Source organism: Trichosurus vulpecula, chromosome 4 (genome assembly GCF_011100635.1).
Source record: "Trichosurus vulpecula isolate mTriVul1 chromosome 4, mTriVul1.pri, whole genome shotgun sequence".
In the NCBI taxonomy this organism is placed as follows: domain Eukaryota; kingdom Metazoa; phylum Chordata; class Mammalia; order Diprotodontia; family Phalangeridae; genus Trichosurus; species Trichosurus vulpecula.
Window position 1 is genome coordinate 198,294,790 of NC_050576.1, and position 21,355 is coordinate 198,316,144.

The 21,355-nt window shown below is 40.0% G+C and overlaps 1 protein-coding gene across 2 annotated transcripts in view; it reads left to right on the forward strand.

Annotated features, from left to right (window-relative positions):
* RNF157 (ring finger protein 157) overlaps positions 1 to 21,355 on the forward strand; it is a 149,604-nt gene that overhangs the window by 95,744 nt on the left and 32,505 nt on the right. For both annotated transcript variants that reach the window (XM_036757343.1, XM_036757342.1), the window contains exon 3: positions 15,052 to 15,140. In XM_036757343.1, coding sequence (XP_036613238.1) covers positions 15,052 to 15,140 — 89 coding nt within the window. The remainder of the gene's footprint in view (positions 1 to 15,051; positions 15,141 to 21,355) is intronic.

Sequence of the window (21,355 nt, forward strand, 5' to 3'; positions counted from 1 at the left end):
ATGTTCGGTACACCTTAAACTCAACATGTCCAAAAAAGAACTCATTCTCTTTCTCCCTAAACCTCCCCTATCCTTTCCTATTAATGAAGAAACAAATGCTGTCCTCCCAGTCCTGCCACCATTCTAATGCAGGCCCTCCTCAATTCATGCCTCAGTTACTGCCTGATGGTGGATCTGCCTGCCTCAGTCTCTCTCCCCATTCTAGTCTATCTTCCAGTCAGCCACCAAAGTGATTTTCCTAAAGCTCGGGTCTGATCATGTCATTGCCACACTCAGCAAACTCCAGTGGCCTCCTATCGCCTCCAGGAGCAAATCCAAAATGCTCTGTTTGGGATTCAAAACCCTTCATAACCTAGACCCTTCCTATGTTTCCAGTCTCTTACTTTACTTACTTACCTTACTCCCTGACACATATTCTTCCATCCAGTGATGCTGGCCTCCTGGCTGTTCGATGAATGAGACATTCAATCTCTCAACTCAGGGCCTTCTCTCTGGCTGTCCCCTAGGCCTGGAATGCTCTCCCTCCTCTATTCTGAGTAGTGACCTCCCTGGCTTCCTTTAAGTCCCAACTAAAATCCCAGTTTCTATAGGAAGCCTTCCCCAACTCCTCTTAATTCCAGTACCTTTCTTCTGTTATTTCCTGTTTATTCTGTATATGTTGCTTTGTATATATTTGTTTGCATATTTCCCCCATTAGACTGTAAATTCCTTGAGGGCAGAGACTGTCTTTGATCTCTTTGTATCCCCTGTGCTTAGCACAGTATCTGGCACATAGTAGGTGTTTAATAGATGTTCATTGGTTTATTGATTTAATCCTGATGGGGGTGGGGAAACAGCAGTTTAACATAGTTTGAGTATTCTTGAATTGAAGACCTAAAATCAAATGGATTCAAATGGAAGTCCAGGCAGTATGTAACTATGTGGAAAGTTTTGTTTTTCAATCACCAAGCATTTGTTAAGCATCTATTATATACCAGACACTCTGGATACAGAGACAAAAAATAAAGCAGTCCTTACCCTCAAAAAGCTAACATTCTTTCAGGTAGACAACATGTGCATATATAAGTATACCTATAAAATAAATAAAAAGGTAATGGGGGGAGGGGAAAGGGACCAGCACGTAATAACCCTGACAGGTGGGTGCTGTTATTATCCTCAGTCTACAGTTGGGCAAACTGAGTCAGACAGCAGTTAAATGACTTGCTCGGGGTCATACAGCTGGTAAGTGTGTGAGGCAGAATATTTGAACTCCCGATGTTCCTCACTCCAGGCTCATCTCTAATGCTGCCAGTGCTGCCAGCTGCCGTGTGGTCAGATGTATGTGAGAGATAATGCAGTAATAATAATTGCCAGCATCTGTAAAATACTCTTAAGGTTGATGAAGCTCTTTTCATAAATTATCTCATTTGAACCTCACAACAGTAAGTCCTGTGGATGTTATCCCTATTTTACACATGAGGAAAATGAGAAATGAACTGACTCCCTTGTGGTCACCCAGCCAGTCGGTGCTAGGTTGGGCTTCACGCTCCCCAGGAATAGCCACTGACCACTTGCATGACGTGCCTTTCCCCAGTGAAACTCAGTGGCTAGGCAGGCTCATAGCATGATTTTTATTTTTTTAAATTCCAAATGCTCTAATTCCAACAGTTAGAGGCAGGCAGCCTGATAAGGGAAATAGAAGTTTGGCCTTGCAATCAGGAGGACCTGCTTCCCAGTTCTGCTTCTAACATTGACTAGCTGTGTGAGGACTTGGGCAATGTCATTAACCTCTCTAAGCCTTGCACTGAGAGGTTCCAGACTTGACCTCCGTCACTGCACAGCTGAGCAGCTGAGTCTATCAACCTGCATTAGCGGAGTTTCCATACTGGGATTCCCCTACACTGATTGAATCAAAAGTTGTTGCTTTGTCTTTTTTTGAAGTCTCTTATGAAGGCAACATTTCAGGTTTCACCCTGAAAACACAGCACTTTTGTTTTCAAGGTCATCTTAAGACACCATCTCAGCGCATCCTTCACAGCTTTGATCACAGGTGAAAAGGGAATGTCATGTTATCTTGTCAGCCGTTTTCTTGTCTCCTTTGGTTGTTTGAAACCATCCCTGCCTGCTTCACTCACCCATGGGGAGAATTAGATGGAAAATCAATGGGAAAGGGCTTCAGTGTTGTTCCATGGAGATGATGGAGGTTCTGGTATACAATAAGCATAATCCAGGCTATCTCAAGACTGCAGCTGGTTAAATAAGCAAATTTGTATTCATTCCATAGCAGCCAGGCAGAGAATAGCTCTTCTCCCCTGATACTGATCTGAGAAAATGTTCTGAAGCATCAACAATCTAAAAATATCCACTATTAGGCCCCTGGTTGCATTGCACGTCTGAGAATGGAAAAAGAGAAAAAAGAATCTGGGGTTTTATCCAGGCATCAGAATGAACCAGAAATTATATGCAAAAAATTTAAATTTAGGTAGTACTATAAATGCTGGTCTTTGCATAACCCTAAATATTGGTTTCCACAGCAACAGTGAATTGGTTCCTTGGTGCAAATACTATGCACCTGTGAAAATAATAAAATTAGATCTTTTCTGTTTTAGTTATATGTGCTGTACCAAAAGGCTTCACGTCCTATTGGCAACAGAACTTTTTTTTTTTTTTTTTACTTTTTGTGAGTAAAATTGCACAAATGTATTTTGCAGTTTTCTTCTGCTGCCTTCCTCCACCCTATCCCATCCCCAACCCTACTTTAAGGTGGATGATTGTTCCAGTTTAGAGGCTCAGACGCCTGTGAATTTGTGTGAGCATTAATGAGCTATGTGTAAATGCAGTGTAAGGTTAAGCAGGTAAGCCACGGACAGACAGGAAAAAGTGCTGTTTCACTTATGAAATCATGAACTAATAGCGACTTTCCTTCTTGGTGCCCCATCTTGATGGTTTTCATCATGTTTAGCATTATCTAAATCCTAGAACCAGATTAATAATAATAGCCTTAGATAAATTTAGTATTTTTAAAAAATCCTTTAAAAAAAAAGAAAATGAGTCTCTATAAGTGCTAATTAATGCCATCTAAATATAGTAACACTTTATGTAGAATAGACCTGGCAAGGAAAATATAACTTTTCCTGGGGTAGTTTTAAATATATGAGTTTTAAATATATGGTACTATACCACAAAATAGAATTAACAAACAGTGTTATCTCCATCTGGTTGTCTTTCCAGGACCTCAGACTCAAGGTACCCAAGACCAAACCTCCCCCCTTTCCTTTTCAAACCTGCCTTTCCTTCAGACTTATTATTGAAGACATTAGCATCTTCACTGTTATCCAGGGTAAAAAAATTGAAGACATCTTTAATTCTCCCTCCTCCTGCACCATCCACATCCATTTGGTTGCCAAGGCCTATCTCTACCATATCATTCCCACCCATCTGTCCTTGCCATTCACATTGCCACAATTTTAATTCGGGCTCTCGTTACCCATTTTGGCTTTTGTAATCCTAACTTGTATCCCTGTGCTCCATTTGTACTAATGTCATTCTTTTGCAATTAATTTTTTTTCCAATTGATATAGATCTATATCTCCCTCCCGCCTCCTGCCATTCCATTGAAACAAATATGCAGAGTCAGACAAAAACAATTCCACATTGGCCCTATCTAAAAAAATGCATCTTGTATGCACCCTAAGTGCATCACCTCTTTTAGGAGGTAGAGAACATGTTTCATCATGAGTCCTCTGGGAGGGAATGGAGCCAAGATGGTGGTTGGAAAGCAGGGACTTGCATGAGCTCCCCGCCAGGTCCCTCCAAAAACCTGTAAAAAATGGCTCTGAACAAATTCTAGAACTGCAGAACCCACAAAATAGCAGAGGGAAGCAGGGATTCAGTCAAGGACAACCTGGATGGTCGCTGGAGAAGGTCTATCGCACATGGAGTGGAGGGGTGTGGAGCTCAGCATGGGCAGGGGCAGGACCAACCAGACCAGGAGCCGGGTGGAACAGGCCCCAGAGCCCTGAATCAGTGAGCTGTGGCAGTTACCAGACTTCTCAACCCACAAACACCAAAGACAACAGAGAAGATTAGTGGGAAAAGCTGCGGGGGACAGAGTTCGAGGTTCGGCCACCGCCCCAGGGGCAGCAGGGTTGGTGCAGCTACAGAACTACAAAATTTGTAACTCAAATCATGAGTCCTCTGGAATCATGGTTGGTCAGTGCATTGATCAGTGCTCTTCAGTATTTCAAAATTGTTTGTTTTTTGTTTTTTTTTCCCTATTTTTCTTTTTTTTTTAAAAATTATTTAATATATTTAGTTTTCAGCATTGATTTTCACAAAAGTTTGAATTACAGATTTTTTCCCCATTTCTACCCTCCCCCCACCCCAAGATGGCATGTATTCTGGTTGCCCCGTTCCCCAGTCAGCCCTCCCATCTGTCACCCCACTCCCCTCCCATCCCTCTTTCCCTTCTTCTCTTGTAGGGCAAGATAAATTTCTACACCCCATTGCCTGTGTATCTTATTTCCTAGTTGCATGAAAAAACTTTTTTTGTTGTTGTTTTTGAAAGTCTGTTTTTAATACTTTGAGTTCCAAATTCTCTCCCCTCTTCCGTCCCCGCCCACCCGCCCTAAGAAGGCAAGCAATTCAACATAGGCCACATGTGTATCATTATGCAAAACCCTTCCACAATACTCATGTTGTGAAAGATTAACTATGTTTTGCTTCTTCCTAACCTATCCCCCTTTATTGAATTTTCTCCCTTGATCCTGTCCCTTTTCGAAAGTGTATGTTTTTGATTACCTCTTCCCCCGGTCTGCCCTCCCTTCTATCATCCCCCCTTTTTTGTCTTCTTCCTCCTTCTTTCCTGTGGGGTAAGATACCCAATTGAGTGTGTATGGTATTCCCTCATCAGGTCAAATCCAATGAGAGCAAGATTTACTCATTCCCCCTCACCTGCCCCCTCTTCCCTTCCTACAGAACCACTTTCCCTTGCCACTTTTATGCGAGATAGTTTACCCCATTCTATCTTTCCCTTTCTCCCTCTCTCTCAATATATTCCTGTCTTATCCCTTAAGTTGGTTTTATTTTTTTAGATATCATCCCTTCATATTCAACTCACCCTGTGCCCTTTGTGTGTGTGTGTGTGTGTGTATACATATATATATATACCTACATATATACATACATAGACACACACATATGTATATATATGTATACACATATATGTATGCATATTTCTTTCAGCTACTATGATATTGAGGTCTCATGAATCATGCACATCATCTTTCTGTGTAGGAATGTAAACAAAACAGTTCAACTTTAGTAAGTCCCTTGTGATTTCTCTTTCTTATTTACCTTTTCATGCTTCTCTTGATTGTTGTGTTTGAAAGTCAAATTTTCTATTCAGCTCTGGTCTTTTCACTGAGAAAGCTTGAAAGTCCTCTATTTTACTGAAAGTCCATATTTTGCCTTGGAGCATGATACTCAGTTTTGCTGGGTACGTGATTCTTGGTTTTAATCCTAGCTCCATTGACCTCCGGAATATCGTATTCCAAGCCCTTCGGTTCCTTAATGTGAAAGCTGCCAGATCCTGTGTTATCCTGATTGTTTTTCCACAGTATTCAAATTGTTTCTTTCTAGCTGCTTGGAGTATTTTCTCCTTGACCTGGGAGCTCTGGAATTTGGCGACAATGTTCCTCAGAGTTTTCTTTTTGGGATCTATTTGAGGAAGCGATCTGTGGATTCTTTCAATTTCTATTTTACCCTCTGGCTCTAGAATATCAGGGCAGTTCTCCTTGATAATTTCTTGAAAGATGATATCTAGGATCCTTTTTTGATCATGGCTTTCAGGTAGTCCAATAATTTTTAAATTATCTCTCCTGGATCTATTTTCTAGGTCAGTGGTTTTTCCAGTGAGATATTTCACATTGTCTTCCATTTTTTCATTCCTTTGGTTCTGTTTTATAATATCTTGATTTCTCATCAAGTCACTAGCTTCCACTTACTCCAATCTCATTTTTAAGGTAGTATTTTCTTCAGTGGTCTTTTGGACCTCCTTTTCCATTTGGCTAATTCTGCCTTTCAAGGCATTCTTCTCCTCATTGGCTTTTTGGAGCTCTTTTGCCATTTGAGTTAGTCTATTTTTTAAAGTGTTGTTTTCTTCAATATTTTTTTCAGTGTTTTTTGGGGTCTTCTTTAGCAAGTCATTGACTTGTTTTTCATGGTTTTCTCACATCCTTTTCATTTCCCTTCCCAATTTTTCCTCTACTTCTCTAACTTGCTTTTCCAAATCCTTTTTGAGCTCTTCCATGTCCTGAGACCAGTTCATGTTTTTCTTGGAGGCTTTTGGTGTAGGCTCTTTGACTTTGTTGACTTCTTCTGGCTGTATGTTTTGGTCTTCTTTGTCACCAAAGAAAGATTCCAAAGTCTGAGACTGAATCTGGGTGCGTTTTCGTTGCCTGGCCGTGTTCCCAGCCAACTTATTTGACCCTTGAGTTTTTCGTCGGGGTATGACTGCTTGTAGAGCAAAGAGTACTTTGTTCCAAGCTTGAGGGGATGCAGCGTTGATTTCAGAGCTATTTCTGTATAGCCAGCTCTGCCACACCAGCACTCCTCCTTCCTCAAGAACCACCAACCCGGGCCTGACGCAAATCTTCAGCAGGCTCTTCACTCCTCCTCTGATCTGCCACTTAATTCCTCCCACAACGTGGGCCTGGTGCCAGAAGTAACTGCAGCTGTAGTTCTGTAGCTACACCTCCCCTGCTGCCCCTGGGGCAGTGGCCAAACCGCAAACTCTGTCCCCCGCATCTTTTCCCACTAACCTACTCGGTTGTCTTTGGTGTTTGTGGGTTGAGAAGTCTGGTAACTGCCACAGCTCACTGATTCAGGGTGCTAGGGCCTGTTCTGCCCAGCTCCTGGTCTGGCTGGTCCTGATGCCTCCCAAGCTGAGCTCCACTGCCCTCCACTCCGTGCGCGATAGACCTCATCCAGCAACCATCCAGGCTGTCCTGGACTGGATCCCTGCTTCCCTTTGCTATTTTGTGGGTTCTGCAGTTCTAGAATTTGTTCAGAGCCATTTTTTATAGGCTTTTGGAGGGATGTGGTGGGGAGCTCATGCAAGTCCCTGCTTTCCAGCCGCCATCTTGGCTCCACCCCTGGAAGTCCCCTCTGCTATTTTGTGGGTTCTGCAGTTCTAGAATTTGTTCAGAGCCATTTTTTATAGGTTTTTGGAGGGACATGGTGGGGAGCTCACGCAGATCCCTGCTTTCCAGCCGCCATCTTAGCTCCACCCCTGGAAGTCCAAAAATTGTTTGTTTTTATAGTATTTTTGTTATATAAATTGTTCTCCTGGTTCTGCTAACATTACATCAGTTCATACAAGTATTCCCAGGTTTCTCTGAAACCATCTCCTTGACCATTTCTCATAATATAATAGTGTTTTATTCCATTCATATTCATACTTTGTTCCAGTTCTTTGCCATTCCCAAAAAAGCCTTTACAAATTTTTTTTATATGCATGTAATGTTGAGAGATCTGGACCCTGACATGTTGGGTGGACGTAATATGAAGGATTTAAGGGAAGTCACAGATAGGAGTGGAACAGGACAAGGTGTGGATGAGTTATTGTCTGTACCACTGAAGCATAACCTACATTGATAAAATTGCCAACTCCTGGTGCTGGGGACAGATTCCAGCCCTTTCCTCAGTATACCCCAATACCTGTACAACTGTTGCTATGTAAGAAAGCTGGTGCCTCTACCCTTGGGTAAGGCTGAAGGTCAGGACTAAATAGGTCTGTTCTTTACTGGACAAGTTGGGCCGTTGACAAGGCTGTCTTTTAGGGTCAGCCTGATCTAATTTGAGTGTTTCTGGAAGAGGTTTCTGACCTAAAAATCTCTCCTTCATGTCTTCCACTTATGCCTTAAAATTCTGCTATTAAGGATTAACTTTTGAGTAAAACTTGCCCTCTGTTCTTCATGGTTAGGGTGACTTATGTACTACCCAGAACTTTGTGCCACATAATAGTGATAGATGTACACAACGCCCTCAGGTTTTATTAGAGGGGACCCCTTCGTAGCTAGTATATGTGAGTACAGATAGAATAGAAAAATTACTTTCTTTCCCACCTCTTTAATTACCCTGGTACTTATTCATATTAGATGATAGGATTGGGGTTAGAAGGTTAGAGAATCATATCAAATCCCATGGAGTATTAGGGTGTAGCCCTGTGTGCCATTGGATACTTCTTCCTTCCTTCATGGCTGAAGGGGCAAAGGTTTGTGTCACTTGTCATAGTCTTTGCAGGGCTGTTAGAAAACCAGGGTTCACATCTCTTTGGGGGAGAGGGGAGAGGAAAGATGGAAACTTGAAAGGGCAAGGGAGAAAAAGATGCTTCTTACTCTATTTGGATTACATGGTAGAGGCCTACTTCTTTGGCTGTTCAATGGCTTGTCTTCAGGATTCTTTCTGTCTTTCCCAAAGAAACTAGAATGCTTCTTTCAAATCCATATCAGACTCTGCTGAGCGTTTGCCACAGTGTGGCACTTGGATTTTCCCAGAGTTTATGTGCTGAGTAAAGGGCAGACTCGTCAGGTAGGGACAGCCTCTGCTTTTAAGAGACATCATCAAGGACAGATGTGACTGAAAAGAGGCATGGTCAGCTTTGTAGTAAGAGAGGAGTGATAGGTGAACAGCCTTAATAGCTACGAAATATTAAGAGATTTAGAGGAAAGTTTCCTGTGTATTGGGTAGATCTTCTGTGAAGAATTTATGGAAGGACATGGACAAGTATTGCAAAGTATGAGAAGGCATGAGTAAATGATTCGTGATAGGCATTGGTGATGGAATACACGTATCAGCAAGATCAAGGACTGTAGTATAACCCCAAAAACCAACTCCTTGTACTTTTGAGAGGCAGTGTGATATAGGGGATAACACACTGGACATGGAATAAGATTCTAGGCAAGTCACATAACCTGAGGCGCAGTTTTCTCATCTGTGAAATGGTGATACCTCAGTTTTTGTGAAGCTCAGATGAGATGATGCATGTAAAGTGTTCTGACACTGGCCTCCTTGCTGCTTCTCCTCTATCCTGCTCCATTTCCTGACTCCAGGCTTGCTTTATTTTTTTTCTTCCTTCCTCCCTGCCTCCTTCCCCTCTCCCTCCCTCCCTCCCTCCCTTTCTCACAGAAATATTTATTTACAACATACAAATTTACTCCCCCAACAGGTGGGAGGCTTAATCTCCATCCCTGCCCCTCCATGTTACGCCACCTCAGTCTCTGGAGAGGGAGAGGGGATTGAATTCATAGCTTAGATCAGTTCCTATAGATCATAGTCCCAATTCCAAGTCCAAAACTCCCCCTTGAGCTCAAGTTAGGCTTCTCAGGGTTTCCATGTCAGACCACCTGACTGCCCCCATTCCTCCTGCAGTCCTCACTCCAACATTGTCATCATGGCTTGAACTTCTGGGTCTTGTGGTGATTACCCCCATAACCTGAAACTGAAGAACACAAATAACATAGAACAGAAACAAACACCCCCAGGGCCATTCCTCATAACTGGAGTAAAAGAGGGAGAGCAGAGGAAGGAAGTACTTCCTTCCCCTCACCAATTCGCTTCTTATCATTTATGCTGTGTATGTATGAACTGTGCTTTTCACCCTCTGGACACAGGAGATAAAAATGGCCCCCCAAAAGCAACTGGTTATTTTCACTGGCTCTCCCCCATGCCTGGGGCTCTCTCTCTCTTCATCTACTCCTCCTGGGTTTCCTGGCTTCTTTCAAGTTTCAGCTAAAAACTCACCTTTTTCAAGAAGCCTTTCCTGATCCCCTTTAATGCTAGTGCCTTCCCTCTGTGATTATCTCCAGTTTATCATGTACCTATCTCATTTGTTTGTAGTTCTTTGCATGTTGTCTCCTCCTTCAACTCTGGGCTCCTTGAGGGTAGGGACTATTTTTCTCTATACAGATGATTCTCAAATGTTTGTCCACTCCTAACTTCCCTTCTGTCCTTCAGTCTCACATCTCCAGCTGCCTGTTAGACATCTTGAACTAGATGTCTTACAGACATCTTAAACTCAGCATGTCAAAAACTGAACTCAGTGTCTTTCCCCCGCAAACCCTCTCCTTTTCTAACTTTCCTATTACTATCAAAGGTAGCAGTTCCCTCAGTCGCCCAGGCTTGCCACCTAGGTACCATCCTCAACTACTCACCGTCTTTCCTCCCTCCCCTCTTTTCCTATCTGTCGCCCAGTCCTTTAGATCACACACACACACACACACCCTTTTCTCCTGACACCACTGCCACTCTGGTACAGGCCTTCATCACTTCACCTGTGGACTATTGCAATAGCCTACTGCTTGGTCTCTCTGACTCAAGGCTGTCTCCTCACTCCAGTCTACTTTCCACTCAGCTGTCAGGTTGATCTTCCTGACCTCCAGTGGATCTCTGTTACCTTAAGTATCAAATGTAAAACCCTCTATTTGACTTCTAAAGCCCTTCATAACCTGGCCCCCTTCTACCTCTGTAGTCTTCTTACCCCTTACTATTCCTCATGTACTTTTCAATCTAGTGACACTGATTTCCTTGCTGTTTCTCAAAGAAGAGACTCATCAGACATTTTCACTGGCTGTTCCCCATGCCCGCAGTTCTCTTCCTCCTCTCCTCCTCTTCTTCACCTTCTGGCTTCCTTGGCTTCCTTCAGGTTCCAGCTAAAGTCTCACGTTCTGCAAGAAGCTTCGCTAGTGCTCTTTAATCATAGTCCCTCCCCTTTGTGGATCATCTTGCATTTATCTTGTAATAGATTGTGTTTGTATGTTGTCTCCCCCATTAGACTGTGCACTCTGTGAGAGCAGAGACTGCTTTCGTTTTTTGTTTTGCTGTTGTTTGCCTTTCTTTGTATCCTCAGTCTGACACCCAGCGAGTGTTTAACAAATGCTTGTTGACTTGTGGACTTTGTATTTGCTTAGTTCCTGGCACGTAGTAGGCGCTTAATTTAAATGCTATATAAATGTGGGTCGCTATTATGATGATGATAATGATGATGAATTGTAGACCTGCATTTATACTTTTAGGCACTAGATGGCTCTCATGAGTCAGTCAAAATGCGCTTCTTTGGACTAAGTAATATACTGGCTTGGGCCTACCTGAAAGCCGCTGTCTCTGGGATCTGGACTGGGTTGGGCTTTTTGCCAGTATGGACACTGCCCTGTAGTCCCAGGAGAGAGCTGTACTGAAACATGCTATTGACTAGATGCCGAGTTCTCTACTATAACCCTGACTTCCCTTTCTAAGTAGAACTAAGAGATCCCACTTGTACTTTGAAAATGAAGTAGTAGAGATAACCTGGGAGACCTAGAAACATCTATCCATAAAAAGATTGGAGCATCTTTGGCAGAGTTTGAACCACAATTAGCAGCACATCAACTCTCTTTGCCCCTGCTAGCAGTTGTTCTCTTGATATATCTGTGCCCCGCCCCCCCCCCCCAAAAAAACTAGAAGTGCATTTGTTTCTTCTTTGCAGTTGCTAGTTAGTGGACCCTAGTGGTTAAGTACAGAGAAAATCAGGTGGATGTGTTAGATGACTAAGTCAGTCATTCTCTCCTGCACAAATGTGTGGAGGGAAAAAGAAAGATTTTACTGTGTGCTGTTATCAGAACAATTGTAGCTGCAGCTGGAAGTGGTTATTTGAGTCAGAATGGTTCTGGAACCTTAACTCTAGTTTTGCAATTGCATATGGTCCATTTAATCACAGAAAAGGTTAAGGATACCTAAGGACTTTCAGAGACTTCAGAAACTGAACCAAGTTTTTCTCGGGTGATTCAAGTCATACAAGTAGTTGAACACTATGTCTTCCTACCATGCTGTTTCTTAGAATACCACCTGTGGTCAGAACCTCCTGTAAGATCTCTGCAGCAATCTGGTGAGGCTTTCTGTTTATTTTCTCTAAAGGAGCAGAGGTTTTTGGTTTTCACAGATAGGCACTGGCAGGCCTTAGCCACTAAGCCAACAGGACTACCTTTGACTCTTTTTCCTGCTCTTGGGTCTATAAAATGGGACTGATTAGAATGACCCAAGTGTCTCTCAAAAATGAAGGTACCGACCAAAGGATTTGGTCCACAAGCCACTGAGCAGTGGATTTCATCCATTTTGTTCAGTAGTCTTTACATAAAGCCTGCCCTTATTATGAAAAATGAGGTTACCACTGAAGAACTCCAGAAGCTGTATATACTTTGTTTCTTGCAACATTCTTATAGCTTATTCACCTCCAGCCAGATGCATATGAAGCAGAAGGCATCCTATAAATCTTCATACAGCTGATTGTGAGAGATTAGGGCCTATCTTATAGAAGACTTGTCCCTCTCTTTTCCTGGGTTCTTTGGACTCATCTGTGGGCATAATGGTATGTTTTGTAAAGGAGTAAGAGAAGAGGAATGCTTCCCCATTACTAACCTAGATCTAAGACATCTATGCTAGCACCAGAAAGAGAGTTTATATTTGTTTTAACTCATTACTACCTATTCCCTTACTCTGTACGCTTAGGACTGGTGAAATCATCATGTCTAAACTGTAAAAATGAAAAAAGAAAAATCTGTGAACATGGGTTGAGGAAATAACGTTTATTAAATGTTGTCTCTAGTAGGGGAATGACTATATAGTACTCCCCCTGGGCTTCCTCCCCACAAGAAAGTTACTACTATGACAGTTTCTTGGGTATCCTGACTAGCTACTCCTAAAACTGGAGTTTATAAACTGCCACCAAGGTGTTTCTAGTTAACAGTCAGCCAGGAGGCATTTACTGTGAGGTACACTTCACTTACCATCTGCTTTGTCACTAGAAGGAGACAGCAGCTTTCAGGAACCGTTCCGCCAGCTCCAGAGGATAGAGCTCGCTTGAGAGAGCTCGCCCTGGCTATCTAGAATAGAACTTTAGAGAGGAGCATAACATGGGAGTCTCGGTGAGCACCCTGCTGAGCGCAGATGCTACATCCAGGGTGGACCTGGGTGAGGACTTAATGAAGGGAGAAAGGACACTGGGGCCTTGCCAGTGTCCCAATGGGGCAGTGCCATATGTATTACCTTTATGTCTTCCTGACTACTACTTTAATCCCTTGTGCTCACTATTCCTATAGGTGCTGTGTGTTTTTGTGGAGGATTATGGTTGGAAATGCATTATAGCCTCTGTTCTAAACCGCCTCATCTTGATAAAAGCCTTTGCTGAGAGCTCTCTCTTGAGTCTACAGCTGGCTGCATTCCCTCCTACCAGTTGTCCTGCTTCTGGAAGCTGTCCTTCTAGTGACAGCGTAGACAGCGAATGGAGAAATAGGTGTTTCAATTCATTTTTCAGCCTTGGATAGCTCCATGTCTAGCCTAATGATCTTTGTCAAGAACATTTGAGAAAAGTGGACAGGTTCAGTGAGAAGCAGTAGGGCATTCGAGTGATGGTCATATGCTTAATTAGATGTGGAGAAGTGAAGAAATTTTATTCAACATTGATTCATTTAGGCAAGATATCTGCTATAGACATATAGCACATTGTGCTAAGCACTGGGGAGGATGTAGAAGTATGTGTAAGACAAGATCTCTTCTGTTAGGGTTTTATAATCTAGTAATCTCCTTTATAGTCACATAAGGAGAAGATCTTGCCCCTCCGAAGCCCCACCCCCCGAAAGGTGGCAGACAGGATCAGAGAATTTTGAGCAGATTCTCAGCTGAGAACCTATTTTTATTTTGTTCTGGGGCCTAGAATCACTTTTTTGAAAGTATATTTAAATTTTATGGGATTCTAGTAGAAATTATCCATCATATTTATGCTCTTCCTGAGGAAGTGAGTAACTTGAGAGACCCTGTCAGTTACTTATCACTTCAGATCTTATCCTCAAAAGGGAAAAAGAAACCTGGCTTTGGGCTAGGGGAAGGATTTTTAAATTCTTTTCTTTCTCCCTTAATTTTGTTTAAAAACTCAAGTAGCAATTGCACACAAATATTTCTTTTACAGCATACTCCCGATTAAACTGTGTTAAAATAGCGATTGGAAGGTGAATGTCAATCACTCTCTGCTGCCCTCACCCGAAAAGGATAATACAAAAATTATTCCCGTGGCTTCAGTGTATGATGTTTTTAGTATGGTATTATGTTTTACCCGCTTAGTCATGCTTAAGCTAATATTATCATTGTTAGAACACTGGGAAATTGAGAAAATATCTATTCTCAGGGATATTACTGTGAATTTAGATTTAGGCTTAAAAGATTGTCATATAACCCACAAAGTGAAAAAGCCAAGATAATTGAGAATTGATTATCAGGGGTATCCATTAGGATTTTCTCTAGGGTCACTAATGAAATATAGTAGATGCAAATTTTTTTTTTACAGAATTTTATTAGATTTGAATACCCTATGGTTTACCTCTCCCCTAAAATGAATAAAAGATGGATATAAAACATGTTCCATAATATCAGTGGTTATGGAGGGAGTATGATTTACTAAACTTAGGAATGCTACTTAACACATGCACAGCTATGAATATTGACATACTTTTGTATTCAGTTTTAAATCAATTTATCATTTTTGCTTCACATTTTCCTTTCTTGTTTTTCCCCTACTGTCACTAATCCACATCAGAGGTAGAGGCCAGCAGAAGATAGATAGTTAAGGGAATAGTGAAGGGAGATGATGAAGATCACCACAAACCTTTGCCTTCTCCAAAAATAGCTACTGGCCCACATTTTTGAAGAACATAGCTTTTTTACGGTCAGCTGAGGCCAAACCTTTACTTCACTATTTGAAAGCCCCAGCTTTGTACACATGATACAGTTCCCTTTATTTGCAGTTCTTGAATTCCTAAGGCACCATGTGGCATCTCTGAAGGAAAAGACATGCATGTCTGGCTCTCTGACATCTAAGGTCAGATTGAAAAGCCTTTCATGATTAACCTAGCCATGGTGCTTCACTAAGGCATTTGGAACTTCAGGCGACTGTTTTGATTGATTCTCCAAGTTTTGAACTAATGCGCAGTGACCCAGATAAGCTTTGTAACCAAACTTTTCTCTCTTGTTTTGTCTTCAATCCAGTTTCCTTACGCAGCCCCACCTCCCCAAGAACCTGTGAAGACACTGAGAAGCCTAATCAACATCCGCAAAGATACCCTAAGGCTAGTAAAGTAAGTTCTAAGATAATGTGATAGGGTTGGAGGTCAAAGTCACAAAATGGGGATTGATGGTTCACACAGAAGATTTAGGAAGGTGCTTCATTCTGTCTTCACAAGTATGTTCTATCCCTGGTACAAACAGCAGCCATTTAATATTGTGATCAGGCACCTTTGTAACTGACATTTGCAGTATTTCGTTTTTATAAAGAACTTCACAGAGATTTACTGATAAATTAATACCTTCCTACGCTCCTAAAAGTAGGTCAGTGTCATCCCATTTTACAGGTGAGAAAACTGAGTTAGGTGGCTTGTTCAGGGCCCTCACAGAGAGGTGGAAATGAGAGCTTGAAGCTCTAAGTTTTTAGTTTTTATCTTAATGTATACATATGAGATTTTCTTTTATTGTATATGTTCTTCCTCTGAGAAAACTGATGTTCTATGTAGGCTATTTAAATCATCAGCATCCTCATTCATATTATCATTTAATTGCTTTCACTTTGATGTCCACGGGAGCACATTGCTAAAGTGAAACTGCTCCCGGTGCATCTTGTATGCTGTGGCTGGGCCACCACAGGGCCAGCTCTGCCTCACTCCTTCCTTGGCGATTATCATTTGGTGACAGCAAATACAGAATTATCAGAACTTCCTGATCAGAATAGTGGTCACCCTCATTATCATGAGGTAGATGTATTTCTTTTTACCTCTTTGAGGAAAATATTTCATCCTTAAGCATATTGCTAGCTGCTTCTCTATCTTTAGATCTCTCTCAGTTCCATCCCTAGGGCCAACTCCAGGGATGAAGGAGCCAAGGCCATGCTTCAGAACAAACTGCATCAGGGCTTCCAAAGTACACAGGGGAGTTAGTTGCAGGAACAGGCTGAGCTGAGATATATAATAAAGCCTCAGGAGCCTACCAGCTATCAGCTACTCAGTTTATAGAATGATAGAATCACAGAGTTGGAAGGGACCTTACAGATCATCTTGTCCAACCCATTCCTGGGCAGCATATTAGCTCTATAGCATGCCTGACAAGCTTCTAAGTAAAGCCCTCTGGTAGTGGAGAATTCTACCTGTCCCCCTTTGGGACAGCTCTAACCTGGAAGTTTTTCGCATCTAATCTCTTTTTTAAAAAGTACTCTAAGAAAACCATTCTGGTCCTCAACTCTGTTTTCTCTTCTCCAGGCTAAATATGCCCAATTCTTTCAATTATTACATGGTTTTGAGTTCTCATCATCATCTAGATTACTCTTCTCTGTGCTTTTCAATGCCCTTTCTAAAACATTACACCCCCAAAATATAAAGAAGAAAGGACTTCTGTACTAAATTGTTCAGAGTTGTTCTATTGGTAATGGCAAAATTTTGGCAATTAGAGAGTGACTGAATACATCATGATATGTTTTTCTTTTTTTTTTTAGTATTTTCTTTTTCCCCAATTACACGTAAAAACAATTTTCAGCATTCATTTTTTAAAACTGAGTTTTAAATTCCTTTCTTCTCCCCACTATTGAGAAGGCAAGCAGTTTTATATAAGTTATACATATGTAGTCATACAAAACAGATTTCCATATTAGTCATGCTGTAAAAGAAAACAGACCAAAATAAAAACCCAAGAAAAATAAAGTAAAAAAGTATGCTTCGATCTGTGTTAGACTCCATCTGTTCTGTCTCTGGAGATGGAGAGCATTTTTCATCATAAGACCTTCAGAGTTCTTTTGGATCACTGAATTGATTAGAAGAGCGAAGTCATTCACAGCTGATCATCTCACAGTATTGCTGTTACTGTGTACAATGTTCTTCTCACTTCACTTTGCATCAGTTCATGTAAGTCTTCCCAGGTATTTCTGAGAGCATCCAGCTCATCATTTCTCATGGCACAATAGTATTCCATCACAATCATATACCTCAACTTGTTTAGCCATTCTCCAGTTGATGGGCAACCCCTTAGTTTCCAATTTTTTGCCACCAGAAAAGAGCTGCTATAAGTATTTTTGTACATATAGGTCCTTTTCTTAATTGTTTTTATCTCTTTTAGGATATAGACCTAGTGCTGATATTTCTAGGTCAGTATATCATGACACATTTTGTTATTGTTATTATGAACTTGACAAACATTAATAAACATGAATATTTCCTTGCAAAATGAAGAACAGAAAAAGTGGAATATATACGATACCATGAAAAGGTATATATTAAATTTGACTTGTTATTTCTAACACTGCTCTGATTGTCTCTGTCCCCTTCTGCTCTTTGTTCAGCATTTTTAATGTGTCATTGATGCTGTTTTCTTTTTCTTTTTTAGTCACTATCATGACATTCCAAGTCCTCTTTTAACTCTTCTCCCTCCCCGCAAGGGTCCTCTCTTGTAACAAATAAGTACAGTTAAACAAAATGAATTAACACTCTGGCCACTGAAAACTGAAAATCCACATGCTGAAAATGTATACCTCATTCTGCCCCTCTAGCCCAACACCTCTCTGCCAAAAGTCAGGAAGCTGGAATCATCACTAGTCATCTAGAATTATGATGCATTGATTGCGTTGCATTATGATTGCATTGATGATAGTTCTAAAGTCTTTCACAGTTGTTTTCCTTTACAGTGTCGAGTCATATATCTTGTTCCTCTGGTTTTGCTAAATTGACTCTGCATCAGTTCCTACATAAGTTTTCTCAGGTTTCTCTGAAACTGTCCCTTTTGTCATTTCTTAAAGCATAATAATACTCCATCACATTCATATACTATATTTGTTCAGCCATTCCTTAATTGATGGGTATTTGCTTTGTTTCCAGTTTTTTTTACTGCAATAAAAAAGTATTATTATAAAAATTCTTGTACACATGAGTTCTTTCCCTTTTGGTCTCTTTGGGGTATATCCATAGTAGTAATGCTTCTGGATCAAAGATCTTGCACAATTTAGTGACTTTGGGGGAATAGTTCCAAATGGCTTTCCATAATGGTAGGATTAATTCTCAGCTCCACCAACAATATTTTAATGTCTCCGCCCTCCTATATTGTTTCCAACAAATATTACTTTTCTTTCTTCCATCAACTTTGCCAAAATGTTAGGCATGAGGTAGAACTCTTGGGTTGTTTTAATTTGCATTTTTTAAATTAATGATTTGGAGAATTTTTCATGTGGTCTTTGATAACTTTGATAGTTTTTGATAGTTTCTTGAGAACTGCCAGTTTTTTATAGTCTTTTGAGAACTGCCTTTGACTATTTGTCTGTTTGGGAATGGTTCTTGTTCCAATATATTTGCATCAGTTCTTTACATATTTTGGTATAGGGAACTCCTGGGTGAAAAAACTCTCTTACACTGCAGATCCGTACCTTCTCTGTATGTAGTCTTAGAGTTGTCTAATATCTTGATAACTTACATATCAGAACTTTTAAAGAAAAATGTACTGCGAAGTTTGTTTTCCAAGTTTACTATTTCCCTTCTAATTATCACTGCATCTATTTTATTTGTGCACTTTAAAAATTTTTAATCGAAATTTTCCATTTTATCATCTCTGATCTTCTTTATTCATTGTTTGGCCAAACATGTAACTTTCCCTGTCTGTAGTTATGAAAGTGTCTCTTTTTCTGCCCCTCTGTTTCACTTATTATATGTCCTTTTAAATTTAGGTAATGTATTAATTTGAAGTTCATTGTGATATGTGGTATGAAATGTTGGTCAAAGCCTAATTTCTCCCCTATTGCTTTCCAGTTTTCCCAGCAGTTTTTGTTAGATACTGAGTGCTTACCCCAGTAGTTTCAGTCCTTGGATTTAATAAACACTATGCTCAATTGCCTCTGGGTCTTAAATTAATCTGTCCAGTGTTTACCTTTTCTATGTGTTTTAACCAATACCGTGATTGTTTTGGTGATCACTGCTTTGTAATAAAGTTGAAGATTTGGTAAGGCGCTAAGCCCCTTCCTTCCAACATTTTTTCAATTATTTCCCTTGAGATTCTTGATCTTTTTTTTTTCCAAACAAATTTCATTATTATTTTTTCTAGTTCTACAAAGTAGTCTGATGAAAGTTAATTTAGGTAGTACTCTTATTTTTATTATTACTAGCACAGCCTAACCATGAATAATTAATATCTTTTCAATTATTTACATGTCTTTGTTTCTGGAAAGAGTGTTTTGTAGTTGTATTCATATAATTCCTATGTGTATACTGGTCGGGGGTTTTCCAGATATTTTACACATTCTGTAACTATTTAGGAAGGATTTTTTCTTTCTATCTGTTCCTGCTGGGTTTTGTTGAATACGCAGAAAGGCTGATGATTTTTGTATGTTGATATTATGCTCCTTTACTGAAGTTATTGCTTCGTTTAATTTTAGTTGAATGTTTAGAATTCTATAAGTAAAGCATGTCATCTGCAAAAGTGATTATTTCATTTTCTCTTTGCCCATTCTTATTCCCTCGGTTTCTTTATTTTATTACTATAACAAGCATTTCTTTAAAAAAAAAACAAATCTATTAAAGGCCTCTAGGTGATACAGTGGATAGAGCACTGGCCCTGGAGTTGGAAGGACCAGAGTTCAAATCTGGCCTTAGACACTTGACACTAGCTGTGTGACCCTGGGCAAGTTACTTAACCCCAATTGCCTTGTAAAACAAAAACAAAAATCTTTTATTTATTTTTAACATTCTTTTTTTTTTAATTTTGAGTTCAGAATTTTCTCACTTCCTCATTCTCCTCCCCACCCATTGAGAAGGCAAGAAATGTGATATTAGATATACATATGAAATCATGTAAAACGTCTTTCCATATTAGCCATGTTGCAAAAAAAAACAAGAAAAATTAAAAAATTATGCTTCAGTCTGCCCTCAGATTCCATCAGTTCTCTTTCTGGAGGTAATTTATAGCTAGCATTTCTAAAACTATATAAAGTAATAGTAGTGGACATCTTTACATCTGATCTTGTTGGAAAGGACTCTATATTGTTCCTTTATTGTATTGATAATGTTTGCTCTTGGTTTCAAACAAATGCTATTTATCCTATTAAGCAATGTTCATTTTATTCCTATATTTTTATCACAAATTGGTTTTATATTTTGTCAAAAGTTTTTTGTGCATCTATTGATATCGTATTTTTCTTCTTATTAATATGATCTGTTATGTTTAAAGTTTTTCTCATTAGTGAACCAACTTTGAAATCTTGTTATAAATCCAATCTTGTGAGAGGATATGTATGATCTTTTTTAATTTGTTGTAGCAATATGAGGTTCCACTTCACACCAATTATATTGGCAAAGATGACAGAAAAGGAAAATTATAATTGTTGGGGTGAGTATGGGAAGCAGTATTTTTTTCTGGCACTCTAAAATGATCCAGTCATCCAATTTGCAACTATATCAGAATTCTCTAAATTGTGACTTGGGGAATTAGGAGGAGGTTGAAATTAACACTCTCCCTGCAAAAAAATAAATAAATAAAAAAGAGAGAGAGCATTTACATATACAAAGTGGACAGAATAAGGGTATCATACTTGAAACTGAAAATCTCTAAAATGTACGGCCTTTCCAATGCAACAAAGATTAGGAGGGAAGGAGAAAATTGGGAGAAAATCTTTACAACTAGTGTCTCTGATAAAGGCCTCATTTCTAAAATATACAGGGAACTGAGCCAAATATATAGGAATACCAGTCATTCCCTAATTGAGAAATGGTCAAAAGATATGAACAGGCAGTTTTCAGAGGAAGAAATTAAAGATATCTATAGGCATATGAAAAAATGCTTGAAATCACTACTGATTAGAGAAATGCAAATCAAAACAACTCTTAGGTACCACATCTTTCCTGTCAGATTGGCTAAAATGACAAAACAGGAAAATGATAAATGCTGGAGAGGATGTGGGAAAATTGGAACATTGTTACATTGCTGGTGGAGTTGTGAACTGATCCAGCCATTTTGGAGAGCAATTTGGAACTATGCCCAAAGGGCTATAAAAATGTTCATACCCTTTGACCCAGCAATACCACTTCTAGGTTTGTATCCCAAAGAGATCAAACAAGTGGGAAAAGGACCCATATGTACAAAAATATTTATAGCAGCTCTTTTTGTGGTAGCTAGGAATTGGAAATCAAAGGAATGCCCATCAATTGGGGAATGGCTGAACAAGCTGCGGTATATGAAGGTAATGGGATACTATTGTGCTATAAGAAATGGGGATGATACGGACTTCATAACAACCTGGAAAAACCTACACGACATAATGCTGAGTGAGCGGAGC